General features: G+C 40.2%; 1 protein-coding gene across 2 annotated transcripts in view; it reads left to right on the top strand.

Annotated features, from left to right (window-relative positions):
• The window catches only part of msh3 (mutS homolog 3 (E. coli)), a 35,207-nt gene continuing 18,523 nt past the window's right edge, over positions 1–16,684 (top strand). The window contains exons 1-20 of one of the 2 annotated variants that reach the window (XM_077522763.1): positions 1–348; positions 795–903; positions 1,502–1,731; positions 1,801–2,031; positions 2,106–2,222; positions 2,609–2,726; positions 3,502–3,641; positions 3,852–4,018; positions 6,216–6,325; positions 6,741–6,855; positions 7,172–7,256; positions 8,031–8,140; positions 8,962–9,094; positions 11,085–11,272; positions 11,346–11,514; positions 11,603–11,667; positions 13,204–13,320; positions 13,479–13,586; positions 14,892–15,006; positions 15,302–15,459. In XM_077522763.1, the coding sequence (XP_077378889.1) occupies positions 232–348; positions 795–903; positions 1,502–1,731; positions 1,801–2,031; positions 2,106–2,222; positions 2,609–2,726; positions 3,502–3,641; positions 3,852–4,018; positions 6,216–6,325; positions 6,741–6,855; positions 7,172–7,256; positions 8,031–8,140; positions 8,962–9,094; positions 11,085–11,272; positions 11,346–11,514; positions 11,603–11,667; positions 13,204–13,320; positions 13,479–13,586; positions 14,892–15,006; positions 15,302–15,459 (2,702 nt within the window). In that variant the 5' untranslated portion in view covers positions 1–231. The remainder of the gene's footprint in view (positions 349–794; positions 904–1,501; positions 1,732–1,800; positions 2,032–2,105; positions 2,223–2,608; positions 2,727–3,501; positions 3,642–3,851; positions 4,019–6,215; positions 6,326–6,740; positions 6,856–7,171; positions 7,257–8,030; positions 8,141–8,961; positions 9,095–11,084; positions 11,273–11,345; positions 11,515–11,602; positions 11,668–13,203; positions 13,321–13,478; positions 13,587–14,891; positions 15,007–15,301; positions 15,460–16,684) is intronic. The other variant, XM_077522764.1, reaches the window with a different exon arrangement.

The following is a 16,684-nucleotide window of genomic DNA, read 5'->3' as shown; positions in this document are numbered from 1 at the left end:
GTTTACACATATATAAGAGCAAACACATTCGGTGGTATAGTTTAATGTTGAAAATCCTGAACGGGGAACTTAAAATATTACGGCGCGATTGATAATTACGTCATGAACGCGACTGTGAGCTCATCAAGCGCGACGCTGTGTTTTGAAAAATTGCCGGAGCCTTCACCCAACCTTCTGATTGCGCTACTTGTCAACGCAATCAAATGTATAAATTAACATGTTGCAGTTAGGATGCCTAAAGCGCTGAAGAAGTCGTGTGCCTCTCAAACGTCCATCAGCAGATACTTCGGAGGGTTGAGCGGTGGTGCGCCAAAAACTCAAACGGATTCTAATCTCCAGAAAGGCAAGGTGAGACTCAGGCAATCACGTGTGCCTAGTTAATGATTTTATCTTCCTTGTCTCAGAGTGGTGCATTTGGTACAGGGGATTTATTTAATCCACCACTGTCACGACATGTACATCTTGATCAATTCATAATTAGTACAGTATTTATTTACTCGCAGACAAAACAGTCCGTCCAGAAAAATAAAATACATCACCACTAGAGATGCTAGCTATTAAGTTAGATATAATACTTCATAAAAAAAAGAGCCTTCAAGCTTTTTTAAGGCCACTGTCGGTTGAAGTCATGCCAAAGAATGCATAAAACTCATATCTCAAGGCAACACTGTATAATAAAATTGAATATGCATCTGATTGTGTTTAGGCCAGAAGAGAAGGAGGCCTTGCTGGCCCCGATAAACCATCGCTGTTGTCAACTCATCACCCATGTATTTGCTATATTCGCCATACAGAAGCGTGTCTCCCACCACCACGATGCTGAGCTACCTTCCAAACAAGCCAGGCTCTCCCCGCAGATGGATGACGGAGGCCTTGACACTGCATCCGCTCCTGGCAGTGCAGGTGGCTGTAATGTAACTTTAGCTGAGACTAAGGATGCACGTGTTTTGTTTTGTTTTGTTTTTCACAATTTGGTGTCTCTATAACATGCCTGTAACGTCTTCCAAGGCAACCTGAACAGGCCAGTTGGGAGTGACTCGAAGAACAATGAATCAAATTGTAATTGGCTTTGCAGTGTAGGATAATGCATTTTTAACAGATCGCAAAGGCTGCAATTAAAAAACAACAACAACTAATTAAAAAAAAAACATTTCGCACCATCTAGTGGTGAACTAATAATTCATCCATAAAAAAATACTATTATTAATTTTAATAATAGGGAAAAATATGTTCTATCAAATAACCGCACATTTTGTAGCCTTTTTTTTTTTTTTTTTAAGCTAGCTGCTCTTGTTAGCCACTCCAGCAAGTTCTTACTAGCCACTCTCGCTCCCATGTTCCCAATTCACATGGGAGACTCCAAAATTTCAACCCTATCTTCCGCGTTTATCGCGAAGTAAACAGTTTACATTTTTGACTCCGTTATATTGTCTGATAATAGTCAAAATTTTATCATGACAACACAAATTCCAACAATGCTATATTATTGTTGTTCATTTAGAGCAAAAGTTGCCATTGAGCAGAGGACCGGCGGGTTTGTGCCCCTCGACCTTGCAGAGGCTGAAAAGCTTCACTTGCACGACTGAGCCCAGTGGCGAGAGCTGTCATAATGGAACTGGTGCAAAGGAGGCAAGCAGTGGGAGCCGCGGCTTTTCTACTGATGTCAAAAATCAACACGACGACGACGACCAGCTCACAGTGAAAACGGAAGACGAGCAGAGTTCAAAGCAGGTACACAACGGCGGACTTCAAGAGATTAGGGTCATGATAGAAACATAATTATTCAATCTCTACTTGCAGACATTCTGCTTCTCTCAGTTTGCCAAGCCAGCGGGCAAAGGAGGACAACAAGCTGAAGGAACTGCTACGGATGTCAGTCATCCATCAGGCAATAGCGCCCTCTGCAGGCGCTCCAAGAGTGCGTACACCCCTCTGGAGCAGCAGGTCATCCAGTTGAAACAGCAACACAAGGACGCCTTGTTGGCTGTGGAGTGTGGATACAAGTATAGGTTTTTTGGAGACGATGCTGAGGTGAGAAGTCACAATTAAATTTATTTGAACCAAGCTCGTAAATTCGTTTAGATATGTACTGTATGTGGTGTTAGATTGCAGCAAAGGAGCTGAATATTTTCTGTCACCTGGACCATAACTTTATGACATGCAGCATCCCAACGCACCGATTGTTTGTTCACGTCAGGCGACTGGTGTCCCACGGCCATAAGGTATGAGTTTACGGCTGCAAAGTTTTCCTGTTGTTAAATTATTGTTTTCTTTCCTCATGGAAATTGTATATTGAATGTTACAAGCAATTTTTAGGAAGAATTTTGGGTATATGTGTAAAAAAAACAAAAAAAACATTGCATTTCACTGGGCTTCAATTATACGCTGTTAACTATTCACAGCCTGGCCTGATCCCGATCCACCGTAAATATCCGGGGCCGACTGTAAGTTCGTTGTTTTTCCTGTATGCCTTTCCTTGGACAGCACGTATGCTGCCAAGTTACAGTCGGTTACTCTTCAAAACTCCACATTTGCGCCATAGGGTTGCTTCAAAGCCTTGAAGGATGGCTGTGTTATTAACACTGCAATGTTGTCTTTTACTGCACAGGTGGGTGTCGTTAAGCAGACCGAGACTTCCGCCATCAAAGCGTCAGGGGCCAATAAGAATGCTCTGTTTACACGGCAACTCAGTGCTCTGTACACAAAGTCCACGCTGGTGGGGGAGGGTATCCTTTGGAAAGGCTATACGTTCTGTTCATAATATTGACTTTTTTTGGGGTCGAAAAACACTACATGATATGACAAAAGTAGTTGCTCGCCTGCCTTTACTCACCTACTCACCTGTGAACATAAAGCATGAAGGGAGTTTGCGGTGTCAAAACAGCAAGATTTTAATGTAGCCATCACACTTGGTAAATGTTAAAAAAAAAATTTCCCACAGACCATTTTACAAATGTTCTACTGACTGGTCTTACTGACAGTTTTACAGAGAATGATTATTATTTACACTAATAATTTGATAGTATTTATTACATTAGTAATTAGCCGCCTTTTCCTAATATTGGTAAATTAAAATACTGTAAATGTATTCATTTTTTAATTTTTTTTAATTTTTTTTTTCTCATTGATTAATGGGTGAACTGGTTTATTGGAACTAATACAATGAAAATATTAGTAATATTTACAATTACTTGTGCATTTAACATTTTTATTTTTCATTTAAATGCCAAAAGCATTTAATTTTTTCATGATTACTTTTTTATTCATACTATACATATATACATGTAATATTATCAGGCCTAGAAAGCACTGGGGATACCCTGCATTACTTTTATTTTATTATTATTTTTTTAACTTCATGCAAATGACCTGGCCTATCTTTTTTTTTTTTCTTCTTTTTTTTTTCCTTCCCTCCTCCACAAAATCAAATGTGACCGGCCCATATTGTGTATTTGTTTGACTGGATTTCTCCAGCATCATTGTCCTCAACAGTCCACTAAGACGTCAACCCGGTGTGCAGTCCAGACGACGTGACGCAGGTCGGAATTCACGATGCCGTGTCGGAGCCTCCTGACAGCATCCTGCTGTGTGTCAGTGAGAACTGGGACAAATTGAAGAAGCAGCTCACTGTGGGGCTGGTGGTGAGTTTGACTGGCACACTTTCCAATTTCATCTCTGCAGTCATATATTTTATTTTGCTTGGTTTTACTTTGGCCTGTTGGTAAATACCTGTTTCATTAATTCCTTTTATTCAATGAAAAAAAAACCTTCATTAATGTTAAATAGAATAAATCTAGGTATATACTCTGTCTTCTGTTTGTAATAATAAAATATGTAATTTGTGTATGCAGGCAGTTCAGGCCAGCACAGGAGAGGTCCAGCTGGATTCTTTTCCAGACAGTCAGTCTCGCTCCGAACTGGAGAGCCGTCTCTTGATGATAAACCCGGTGGAGATCCTGGTGCCCTCTGACCTCTCAGTGCAGACCCAGAAACTGTTGCAGAGCATTACCAATGCCAGGTAGCCACCAGGGGGCGAAGTTACGCTTCTGTTTAGTGTACCACGACTTGTACTTGATGAGGCGTTTCCCATTTTCTGCATCCATCCAACTATTTTCTGTAGTTCTTGTCCTCATGAGGGTCGCAGGTGATCTGGAGCCTATAGCAACTGAATTTGGGCTGGTTGCCAGTCAATGGCATTGCATATGTATGCAAAAAACAGTCACACTCACACCTATGGACGATTTAGATTGTGAAATGTGGGAGCAAGCTGAAGTACAATGAATGAACTACAATGGAAAACGGTTAATTCAGAAACATTGATCCCCATGCCAGGATTATTCCAACAAATGCTTCCACATACATGTCTCTTAATATCTCATGCTAAAAATCTGTATTAAAATGCACATACATGTGCTGCCCAGCGTTGTGCCAAACACGAGCCCTGACACCCTTTAGGGGTGTTCTCTCATTGCATTATGCACAAATGAAAATCAAACGATGCAGTGGGAGGACGTGAAGTGGATTAGATTAGATGAGGTTGATTGGATAAATAGAAAGCTGCCTGCTGCAGTCTGTTGTTGCTAACCTGCTGCGCATTTGTCATTCGTCAACCTCATTTGTGTTTTGCTTTTCACTTTTTGGGTGCTTGTGTGCTCGCAACAGCCCCTGCGGTCATTGTTAGAGCACCACATAAGGCATGCCAATCAATTTGAGCAGTGCTTTGTCAAGAAGGTGCCAGCATTTTACAATTATTGATTTTTAGTTACAAATGTACCTTTGTTCGTTTATCTATGCCAGAAAAATTCAATTAAATTCTCACATCCTGTTAAAATTATTTGAATAGGAATTATTCAAAATGAAGATATCTTAAATATAACTAACTAAATGATTACTCAACCTTTCAGTCAAGTGAAGTAACTACTGGGGGGTGGGGGGGATCCTCATTAGTCTGTTGATCGACCTGTCATTTAAAAGGATTAAAAATCAGATCAACCTTTGTTCATCATTCATCTACGTCCTCAACAACCTCGACCTCTCCAGGGCCGATTGGTAGCAGCGGGCCCCCTGGCAACCGGGCGTGTGTGTCCGCAGAGAGGCAGGTAATGAGCCCCCAGGAGATTGGTTGGTAGCTGGGTGCAATATTAGGAGCTTCTGTCACCACCAGTCACAAGTCAGGTTTGTGAGTGGAATTTTAGAGAGTAAAAAAAATCTACTGGATGATGCTTTTCGACACAACTCTTGTCATTCATTGTTTTTATTTTATTATTAACTTATTTCAATTATGAACAGTTACAAACTGCAGTCAGTGCTATCTATCTATCTATCTATCTATCTATCTATCTAGCTAGCTAACTCGCTAGCGAGTTAGCTAGCTGTCCAGCTCTCTTTCTAAAGGCCAAATATACACTGTACTTTGAGTAATGTTGATTTAAAATGACATTTCCTTGTTGAATGGGTAAAAAAAAGAAAGAAACCAAAACAACAACAACAAAAAGTTTCCTGCCATGTATGCTCGAAAGTGATAGGCGAAACCAAATATGGATGGATGGATTGCCAGAAATATCAGCATACATTTTCACTTCAGGGATTCACAGTAAAGCATTGGTGAGGTGTTGACATGATCAGACAAATGCATAATAACCAGCAAAAATATCCACACCGCATCAGCCCTACTGATATGAAATATGCGCAAAATATCTCTTGTAGCCAGCTGATTTTTATGAGCCTTGCGAAGCCGACCTAGCTTTCAAATGAGGGGGTAAAAAAAATTCTTTGCTGTGAGCCTCAAACTCTTGGAGACTTTTTCCAACCTGTTTAAGTGAGAGCTCGACTGATCGATATGAAACTCATCCTTTGCTTGAACTGACTGCTTAAATGATTTATGGAGCTTACTTGAACAATAACATTGACGCGCCCGGTCTGACCAGCGGCTGACTTGAAGACCGACGGCTTGTGTGTATTAGGAAAGAAAACTGCATCCATATCCACATGTTTGCCTCGGTTGCCGTGGCAACAACAGATCGGACAAAGCTAGCGAGTCCTTGAAAGCGGCATTGCAGCATGAATGAATGAGATGTGATGGAGCGGCGGATGTGCAATCCGTGTGAGTGTGAGTGAAAGAAGAAAAAGATGGCCAGAATAGTGACTGTGTTTTTGTTTTTTTCCTTTCATTAGGTAGGGAAATGACATTTGCTTTTTTTCATGTTTCCTTCTAGTGCTCAGGCTGACGATAAGGTGCGAATTGAGAAGAGGGACAGCGCCCACTTCGAGTTTGCCTCTGCAATGAACACAGTCACTGAATTCTATTGCCACAAACTGGCTGAAGGTGTGTGTATGTGTGTTCTATTCTTCTGCATTATCATCACATCTTTTAGTTATTTAGTTATTCATTATTTTAATAAAGCAGGACCTTAAAAGTCCACTGAAATCCTCTCCAGGATGCTATTCAACCTCCAGTTAAAATCATAGGAAATAATAGAAACAGCCTGGTGAGCTGCTGATGCATACCTAAAGATGAGTTGACACTTTTTTGATGCATGCCGGCTGTCACAAAAGTAGCAAAATTATAGTTTACAGTGTTTCACAACACAAAACCACATTTATTATTCCATATGTCCTAATGGATGGGACACATGGAGTAAAAAACAGCACAGCGGGTGTTGTATGTTGTAAATTTATGAGACTTATAGTGGTTCATCATGACTATATTTGACAAATAAAAATCTGTTTGTGCTGTCCAGGCAGTCGCTCTCTATCTAGTGTGGCATCATTGGAGAGCCCGGTTATCTGCTGTTTGGGTCCTCTAATCCAGTACCTCCAAGAGTTCAACTTGGAGAGAGTGCTTAGAAGTGAAAGGTATACAACAGATGTACATGTATGTAAAAACTCGGGCTGTATCCACACTTTCTTCTTTTTCAAATGAATAAGCAATGTGAAAGCAACCAGAATACTGCTCTTCAGTTTGTGGTTGTGTTCAGACATTCATTTTTTTTATGTTCACCAGCTATTGTGTCATGTAAAGATGCACGTGAAACATATTTTATGCTGGAGTCCGTGCCAAAGAATTACGTTACATGTGTGGGAAAAACAGTTTAAAACCGAGTTCAGTTTATGGAAGAAAGACTACGCATGAAGCCATCCAAAGAATATGATTTTGTGTTATTCCATGTAGCTCCTTCCAACGTCTGACTGGTGAATCGCAGGGGATGATCCTCAGTGCAGCCACCCTCAGGAACTTGGAAATCCTCAACAATCAAGTAATCATTTTTCTTTTTTTTTTTTCTGTCTTTTTTTTTTATGTGCATTATCAATATTTTAAGAACCTGTAAGGGAAATGAGTTCAGCAAATTCTATCATCTATTCTATAGATCATTCTATCATCAATATTCTATAAGATAACATGACATCTGTATTTAGCTAGATCTAGCTATCTGTATCTATCTAGCTAGCTAGTTAGCTATCTGTATCTAGCTAGCTATCTAGATAGCTAGCAAGTTAGCTATCTAGCTAGCTAGCTAGTTAGCTATCTGTAGCTAGCTATCTGTAGCTAGCTAGCTAGATAGCTATCTGTAGCTAGCTAGCTAGATAGCTAGCTAGCCATCTGCATCGAGCTTTAAGATTTTGATTATAGGCGTTCACGCATTGATTTTGCAAGCCTTCTCAACCATCCCAATGGTCTTCAGCCCAGAATGTACCGCAGAGGTTTGTCACAAACTCAACGTACAACAAAATCCGCTTTTTCTCTTTGTTGGATGGCGCACGCTAAAGATTTAGCGGCTGATTTAAACTGCTTCTCAGTTCCCAGCAAATTGCTCAGTGACCAGTTCGGCTTGCGTGGGCGATGGTTCAAAGGTTCAGCACGACTCCTGCGCGGATGTCAGACTTCCTATGCACACACATAGGCACACACTAAATGTTGGTCCTAGTTCAAGTCCTCTGTCCTAATTTTTTCCTTCCATTAGTCAAAGCTGTATTTTACAATTATTCAATGTGCATACTACATTCTCATGTTGCTTTGTCTTCAATAATAGACAGATGGTAGTGTGAGGGGCAGTCTGCTGTGGGTGCTGGACCACACGCGCACTCCGTTTGGGAGGAGGCTATTGAGGAAGTGGGTGACTCGTCCGCTCACAGATCCGCGGTGAGTGTACGACTTCTCACATGCCAAAGCAACAGGTGATACGATAACCTGCAAGCGTGAAGCCACTTTAGCTACTCGGAAGCTCTTTCCAGAAAATGTACAATAGTGAAAGGAGGGAAAATGGTGAAGTGGAGTTGGTTCTGAAAAGGGTTAGCCCAGATTCGAACCCCAACCTCGGAACTGTGAGATGTGCTAACCACTGGTAGTTTCATTTAAAAAAAAAAAAAAAAAAGGTTGCCAAAATGATAATAAACTGCAAGATTTACATTAATTCTGCTACAGTATATTAGGATTAGTAGTTAGGTAGGTACTGCAGGTAGAAATAAAACTTTGCTTCTAACAACCTTTCAGATAATGTGCTGACACTTTTCCAGTTCATTCAATTATTCATGTGGCTACGTGCACGTGAGTGTGCGTGCGTGTTCGTGTGTGAGTGTCACGCTCACAGAGGAGGGATTAAAGATGAGATTGAGCACTCCTCTCATTTTATGACGACAGCTCCTCTGCAGAATTTCAACATCAATAAATCCCAGATTACATCCATTAATTCCATAACAATACATAAAAGCCAAAACACCCTAAAAATATGTATTCTGATTATTTCTGATGTCGCTTTTATTACTTAGATTTGGATTTTCTTTATCTGTTGTTTTTGTGATACATAACACTTGGCAGAAGTGAAATGTCTCAAATGAGGTTCTGTTGGAAGAAATTGTTGACAAATCCTTATTATACTTTTTTTTTTTTTTTTTTTTTTTTCCATTGCATCAACGGAATGACCATTACTAGTTTATGGTACCCTATTTTCTGCTTGGTCCTAGATCCATCTCTGAGCGTCAGGATGCAGTGCAGGAGATCCTGGAGTCTGATTCGCTCACTTTAAACTCTACAAGATCCCTGCTGGTGCATTTGCCTGATCTGGAGAGAGGAATTTGCAGCATATTCAACAAAAAGGTAATACAGAGAAAAAAACAGAGAGAGTGAGAAATACAGACAGAGAGAGAGAGGGGGGGGGGGAGAGAGAGAGAGAGAGAGAGAGAGAGAGGGGTAGAGGGAGAGAGTGAAAGAGAAATAGGGGAGAGAAACAAAAAAAGACAGATAAAAAAAAATAGACGGAGAGAGAGAAATTCAAAGAAAGAGAAAAAATAGAGGTGAAGAAAGAGGAGACAAATACAGATGAGGGAAAGAGAGAGAGAGAAGTAGAAAGACAAACCTAGAGAAATTGAAATAAGAGAGTGAGAGTTAAGAAAGAAAGAGAAAGACTGAGGCAGAGGAAGAGAATGAGACACTTGAGAGACTGAGGGACACAGAGAGACTGAGACGGAAACAGGGACACTTAAGAGAAACAGATTTAAGAAATGTTAGAGACAGACAGAGAGAGCGAGAGAGAAAAAAACACGGAGAGAGGGACAGACACTGAGACCGAAAGTGAGGCACTTTAAGAGATTCTAAGAGAGACAGACACTAAGAAAAAGGCACTAAGACACTTGGAGGGAAACGCTAAGACAGACACTAAGGGAGACACTTGGAAACCCTGAGCATGTGTGACATAGACTCTCAAAAAATAGAGAGCCACTGGGAGATTGCCTAAAAGTCTCATACAGTCTCATTTCCCATCTGATTCATCCTTCAAATGTCACAGGGTCTCAACCCTCCCATTTGGTGTTCGACTTTTAAACCCTTCATATAGACAAAACAACATAAATGTCATGCTTACCCCTAATTGTCATGTGGGCCCTCTGTAGATAAATGGGACTGTGTGGAATGGCTCTTCTCATGATGGGCGGGGTTGTTCGTTAGGTGAACCAATTCAGGGGGCTGCTGAAATGAGGGAACCTGTAGTGTGTGATGAACAGCTTTGTCCCACTGTGACTCTCATTAACCCCTTATGACGCACAAGTCCACTGCAATTCTGCTAATGGCAATCATAAAGTGCAATTGCCTCGCTTCCCGAGAGGAATGCCCATGCTGGCCATTGATAAATCCATACTTTTGATCTGAACTTTGGCCTTTAAAGCTGTAGCACAAATCATAATATAAACATTGCATTTGTTGTTACAATAACAGTTTATTGGCTCGGTAACATACTGATGATTATTATTATTTTCATATAACGGCTTTGTGTGCCCGTTGTTTCGAAAAACTACAAATTCAGATCACAACGTCTGTGAAAAGTAAAGCAAATAAATAAAGGTGTACAAAATGGATGTGTTTTTAAAAAAAAAATTTTTATGTGCACTATCAATTAAGACCCTGTAAGGGAGGTGAGTTCAGCAAATTGTTTCTAAATGCTTTATGCATGTTTAAAGATCATTTTTGAACTTGTGGAAAGATTGAGAGCTAACGTACTGATAATACATACTGTAATATGCATCCTTATATGTATGGAAGGCTTTCAAAATCAATGCGTGAATGCCTATCCTCAATAAGTTAAAAGCTAACAGGGATCTTGTTGATGCTTATGTTGTCTTTCCTTGTCTAAAGCACATTGAGTTGCCTTGTGTATGAAATGTGCTATACAAAACTTGCCTTGCCTTTCCTTGTAGCTAGCTGCTAGATCTAGCTAGACTAGCTATCTGTATCTAGCTAGCTAGCTAGCTAGCTAGCTGTATCTACCTAGAGCTAGATACAGATAGCTAGTCTAGCTAGATCTAGCAGCTAGCTAGCTATCTGTATCTATCTATCTAGCTATCTGTAACTATCTAGCTTGCTAGCTAGCTATATCCGTATATAGCTAGCCAGCTATATCTGTATCTAGCTAGCTAGCTATCTGTATCTAGCTTTAAGATTTTGATTATAGGCATTCACTCATTGATTTCGCAAGCCTTCTCAGCCATTCGAATGCTCTTCAGCTCAGAATGTACTGCAGAGGTTTGTCACAAACAACATACAACAAAATCCGCTGTTATTTTTTAACGTTTGTGATTGGGAAAATGTGCTGCAGTCGTCCACACAGGAGTTCTACCTCATCACCAGCAGCCTTTGTCGCCTGGCGCTGGAACTGCAGGCCCTGCTGCCGGCTGTTAGAGCGCAGATCCGCTCTGGGCTCATTTTAGGACTCCTGGTGGACACCCCGGACCTGCTGGCCCCGGCCCACGGCTTCCTCAGCGTGCTTAACGAGAAGGCGGCCAAGTCAGTATTTCAAAAGTAAATAAGAAATTTGAGGATGGGGTGGTTGAAATCTAATGTCATTGTCATGTTGCAGGTGTGGCAACAAGACAGAGCTCTTCTCTGATCTGTCTGGCTTCCCGGTGCTGCGGGAACGAAGAGAGCAAATCCAGAAGGTTCTACAGGAGATTCAGGAGCATCGCAAACATGTCCGAATCGTATTGAAAGCCCCCACCCTCGACTACACGACTGTGTCAGGACAGGAGGTACCTCCTGACGCAGCCTGAGTGGCAAGACAAGTCCAAAAAAGTGATGTCGTGGCTTCGTGTCTGTGTTTGTCTCCTCTTGTGACAGTTTCTGATTGAGGTGAAGAACTCCCAGTCTTCCATTGTTCCTCGTGACTGGGTGAAAGTCAGCAGGTGGGCGCTTCCCTGATGAATTTGTAACTTTTCTCACTAGAAATTAACGTCTCTAATTTTCATTTTTCATTAATAATTAGGAATTTTCAACACCACTTGCTCTTAGACCAATACCAGTACTAATGCTCAACTTTTGACTACTCACCGATACCATTACTAAGTACCGATGCAGAAACAATAGATGATTTTAAAGAAAGACCTTTTTGTCCCAAATTCCCAATATCATATTTTTTTTTGAAAATTACATGAAATTAATCATCTTTAGATTCCTAATTGCTAGGTCCTGATTCTAAAATGGCCACAAGCCATCGCAAGTACCACTATTTTGAAATCAGGCCTTGTACCAGCTTGATACGACACCTGGTATCGGTACTCACTCACCCCTATTAATCATGTTAAAAGGGAAATTCAATCAAGTCTTTATAATCATATGTGGTATAATCCCCCGCTAGTCTAAACACTGCGTTTTTTTTATTTTTTTTATTCATATTACGTTTGTAGAATATAAGTTTAGCGGCAAATTCCACCCGTTTTTAATCTCTCTCGGGGGGGCAGCCATTTTGCCACTTGCTGTCGGCTGAAAATGACATTACAGTTGCTCAGGGCTCTGGTAACGACCAATCACGGCTCCGCTTCAGAAAACAGGTGAGCTGTGATTGGATGATGACCTGAGCCCTGAGCGAATGCGATGTCATTTTAAGTAGTGCTGTCGCTGTCGAATATTTTTAGAATCGATTAATCTAACGATTATTCAATAGATAAATTGACTAATCAGATTCGTTTTCATTTCATATTAAAGTGTACTACCAGTTCGGTCATTGTTTTCCAAAATAAAAGCAAATGTTTGCAAATGTCTTATTTTGATTAAACATTGACGATAATCAGTCTTCTTTCATGAATGACTCCAGATTACTGTTGATTTGCTGAAATCAGAGGAGTTGGACAATTTTAATTAAAAAAAATGTCTACAAATCAGTAATTGATTATCAAATTAATTGATAACTATTTTGATACTTGTTGATTAATCGATTAATTTTTTTCAGATCTAACTTTCAGTCAAAATGGTTGCGCCCTGAAATGGCTGAAAACGTGTGGATTTTTGGTTAATACATAATCCACAAATGTAATATTAATTAGAATACTGTGTTTAGACTAGTGGGGCTGAATAGAACATATGTTTGGGATAAACTTCCTCTTTTAAGGTTGTCAAACAGTTCTATTTTAATATGCATATCTTCATTCAGGTGTTGTTGACTTAATTCTATGACGTATTTATTCGAAAATAAAGATGTCTCATCTTCTTATGTTTTCTCGCTATTTATGGGAGGGCACCGGTTCGAAGTCTTTTCACTCTCGTAAGAGTGCGAATTTGCGAGAATGTGACATGCATTCCCCTTTATTGATTAGGAAACTCATCCAAACCATACAATCCATATCATTGCTGTCAGGCGGAATACTCGCGTCTCCAAAAATCGCTTCTTTTCAGGAAATCGAAACAACCAACTTCATCCGAGTTCGTCTCCTTTTGCTGTGCAGCACCAAAGCGGTCGGCAGGTATCACTCTCCCTTTGTGGTGGAGCGCCACAAGAAGCTGCTGCAGCTCCGTGAGCAGCTGCTGCTGGACTGCCAGAGGGAATGGACCACGTTCATGGAGTACGACACTCACAGCACATTCAAGCTCCAAAGTGTTGTGTACCATAATCATGTTGTATTCAAGTGCACCAGCGGCGTCATCTACTGAGAATGCGATTATGCCTTTCCGGTAATTTATGCTTGCAAATCTCTTCCATTCACTCATTGCTCTCTTGCAGTCAGTTTGGGGAGCACTATCACACCATGAAAAGGGCTATTAGTCACCTAGCAACCATGGACTGTCTCTTCTCATTGGCTGAGGTGGCCAAACATGGGGACTATTGCAGGTGATGTCCTCATGTCATTTTACTCTGTTTACTTGTATGTGTCTGTGTGCTTGAGTTGTTTGAATGTGTATTAATATATAGTGTTTGTGTACATATTTTCCTGTGTCATGTCCTATAGTCTCGGGCGGGCAGGCGGTGCGTGGGTGTGTGCATTGGGCTCGGCAGCGTGCTCAGCCAGAACGCCAACGTTTCTCCCACTCGCTGAGATGCGCACGCACACTATATCCAAATGCAACCCAACAAGTGTCATCAGAAAAGAACGCTTACTGCAAAATCCTTGCTGCTGTTAAATGTTAGAGGTTAAAATGCTACGAAAATGAAAACAGGATTTTGTCGCAGGTCATTATAAGTCATTAAATGGGTTTTGCTGAAATTAAGGCCTTAATTGGCATTAAATATGATGCCGAGAGGCATTAAAAATGTATATGCAATTGAGTTGCTTATGCTTTATTTTGCATCCAACATAGTGACATACAATTTAGCTATCATAAATGTGTTAAAAATATATTGTGGGGACTAGTGACTAGTTGTAATTTACAGTAAAAAAAAAAAAAAAAATGCCTGGGGTCCACGAGTTGCTCCATGTTCCAAATACCAATTGCTCTGAATTTAAAATTAAATATGTACTGTTTCAATCACCAATTTCCAACATGAAACACTAATGCTGTCTAGTGGCAGAAATATGACCTCACCACGAATCTGACTCATTGTTTTGACACTCCTTTCATGAATTACTTACTATAAAATTACAGTGTCAATTAACTAAAAGATATAACCACATTTGCATTTAGTAGCCATTTTTGTTCAGTTTTATGTTAAGTGTATGGAAAAAATATTTCATTTCAAATTTAGAACAGATATACCATTAATTTGCGATTAATCACAAATTAAGTACGGAAATTAAAAACCGTAATTAACTGACAGCCCCAATATATAAAGAGTATATGAATGCATGTATATCTAAATCTCTGATCTCAATCATAAATTCAAAATAGTTGTACTGTACTGTAGCCCACTTAAAAAAAATCTCTGAGACATTGAGTTGTGTTGAGGTCATTTTTCTGCCAGTAGATGGCATCAGTGTTTAATGTTGGAGATTGATGCTGCCACAGTTGCAAGGGGCGAGCGTTAATCGAGTATTTAAAAAAATAGTGGCATTAAAGGAACTTTAAATTAACTTCATATTAATGCACTAATTTTGGCATCCCTATCATTATTATTATTATTATAAGTAGTAGTAGTCATAGTCGTAGTAGTAGTAGTATAGTCAGCTGACCTGTGTGTATTATTTTTTTTCTGTTGCAGGCCAGAGGTGTCTGACAGTGAGCGTCAGATTGTGATCAAAGATGGAAGACACCCTGCTATAGATCTCCTCATGGGAGAGCACAGCCAGTATGTGCCCAATCACACAAAACTACAGGTATGCACACTTGACACACGCACAGGAACGTGCAAAAGCTTTTAGAGCTCAGATAAATCACGCAGATGTGTAAAATGCCAGCAGCACATATGCAGTCTTTCTCACACACGCAGATGTGCATGACAGCACATGCACACTATTTGAGTGGGTTTCTGTTGCAACAAGTCAAAGCTCGGAGTCCGCCCACCTCCTCAGCATCCGAATATCTTTTTACCATATATCGCTCCCAAGCCCTCTGTCTTTTTTTTTTTTTTTTTTTTTTTTTTTAAACAACCGCTCACTTTTACCTCTACAGGCTGATGGAAAAAGGACAATGATCATCACTGGCCCTAACATGGGGGGAAAGAGCTCCTACATCCGCCAGGTGGCCCTCATCTGTGTTATGGCCCAAATGGGCTCCTATGTGCCCAGTTCCGTGGCCCGTTTGGGCATTTTGGATGGCATTTACACCAGGTAGGACCATTTTCAGTGGGAAATGTGTGACACCCTTGGATAAACACTTTTTGAAGGTTTTATTGACTCTCAAGCAACTTGTTCAAATCAACTCCTGAATAATAGATTAGTATATATTATTTATTTGTTTTAGTTATTTCACAAATGCTTAGCTTTAGTTTAAAAAAATATGTATTACTCGTGTGCAAGATTGAATAAATACCATAGTAAAATGAAGAAAGTAACGCACTTCTTACCTAGGGTTGCGTTTCGGCTGAATTAAATGAAAAAGCAGGCGAGGCGAGCCATTGGAGCCAAAAGTCAAATTTGTCAGCTGGGAGCGACGACATCTTAAGGTGCTTTTCTATTGGCTGCTGCTGGATGACATCACTTCCGTGCAACACACTTTCCAACGTCCTTATTCCGGTTAACATCGAAATAAATATACTTATATCACTTTTACAATCAAACGGCAAAGGCTCATGTATTAAATTAATTACCAAAGATGAAAGTTCAGGACATTCTCACTATAATTATCGTTAGCTTTAGTTAGTTTTGTAAACGTAAAATGTAGTTTCAGTTACTTTTGGTTTTGTAAAAAGTGTTTTTTGTATTTATTTTATTTCATTAATGAAAATGTTTTCTGAATTGTAGTTTGTTATTTCATTACTTTTAGTTAGCTAAAAATAACCGTTGTGCCAGATAGAGGTCGTACATTCCTCCTACTTAAAGCCCATATCTCACTGAGCGAGTTTTGCTTTCTCGATGAGCTTCGTTCACTGTTGCAAAATGTTGCAAAGACACTCGCCAGACACTCTCAACCCCTCTTTACACTCTCAAACTTTTGAGCATGTTCAAACTTGATGACATTAGATTGCAAATGACAGTATTTCTTTCATATTGATAGACCGTTGCCATGACGACCTTGAAGGCCTGTTATTCATTATTCGAGTGATTGCATGTGTCGAGTCTGTCTGACAACCTGAAGGAAAAAAAAAAAAGATAATCTGTCACCAAGTATCATCATGTCGAGTGTATTTTTAGGCGTGACAGTACAGACTAATCCGTGGTAATCGCATCGTGTCCTTCGCCACGCGGCAGATGAAGCATGCTTAGGCTCCGTGTTAGCGCACTGGCGATACAATACGTCTTTTGTTGTAGGGAGTTCTTTCTTTTCTGCTCAGCTCGGTGTACTTTCCACTCCTCACTGTACAATATACAATATTTTCTGTATTTTTGGCCCTCC

Source organism: Festucalex cinctus, chromosome 5, assembly GCF_051991245.1.
Source record: "Festucalex cinctus isolate MCC-2025b chromosome 5, RoL_Fcin_1.0, whole genome shotgun sequence".
Taxonomy (NCBI): domain Eukaryota; kingdom Metazoa; phylum Chordata; class Actinopteri; order Syngnathiformes; family Syngnathidae; genus Festucalex; species Festucalex cinctus.
Note: the sequence above shows the minus strand (reverse complement) of the source record. Positions and strands in the feature narration are given on the sequence as shown.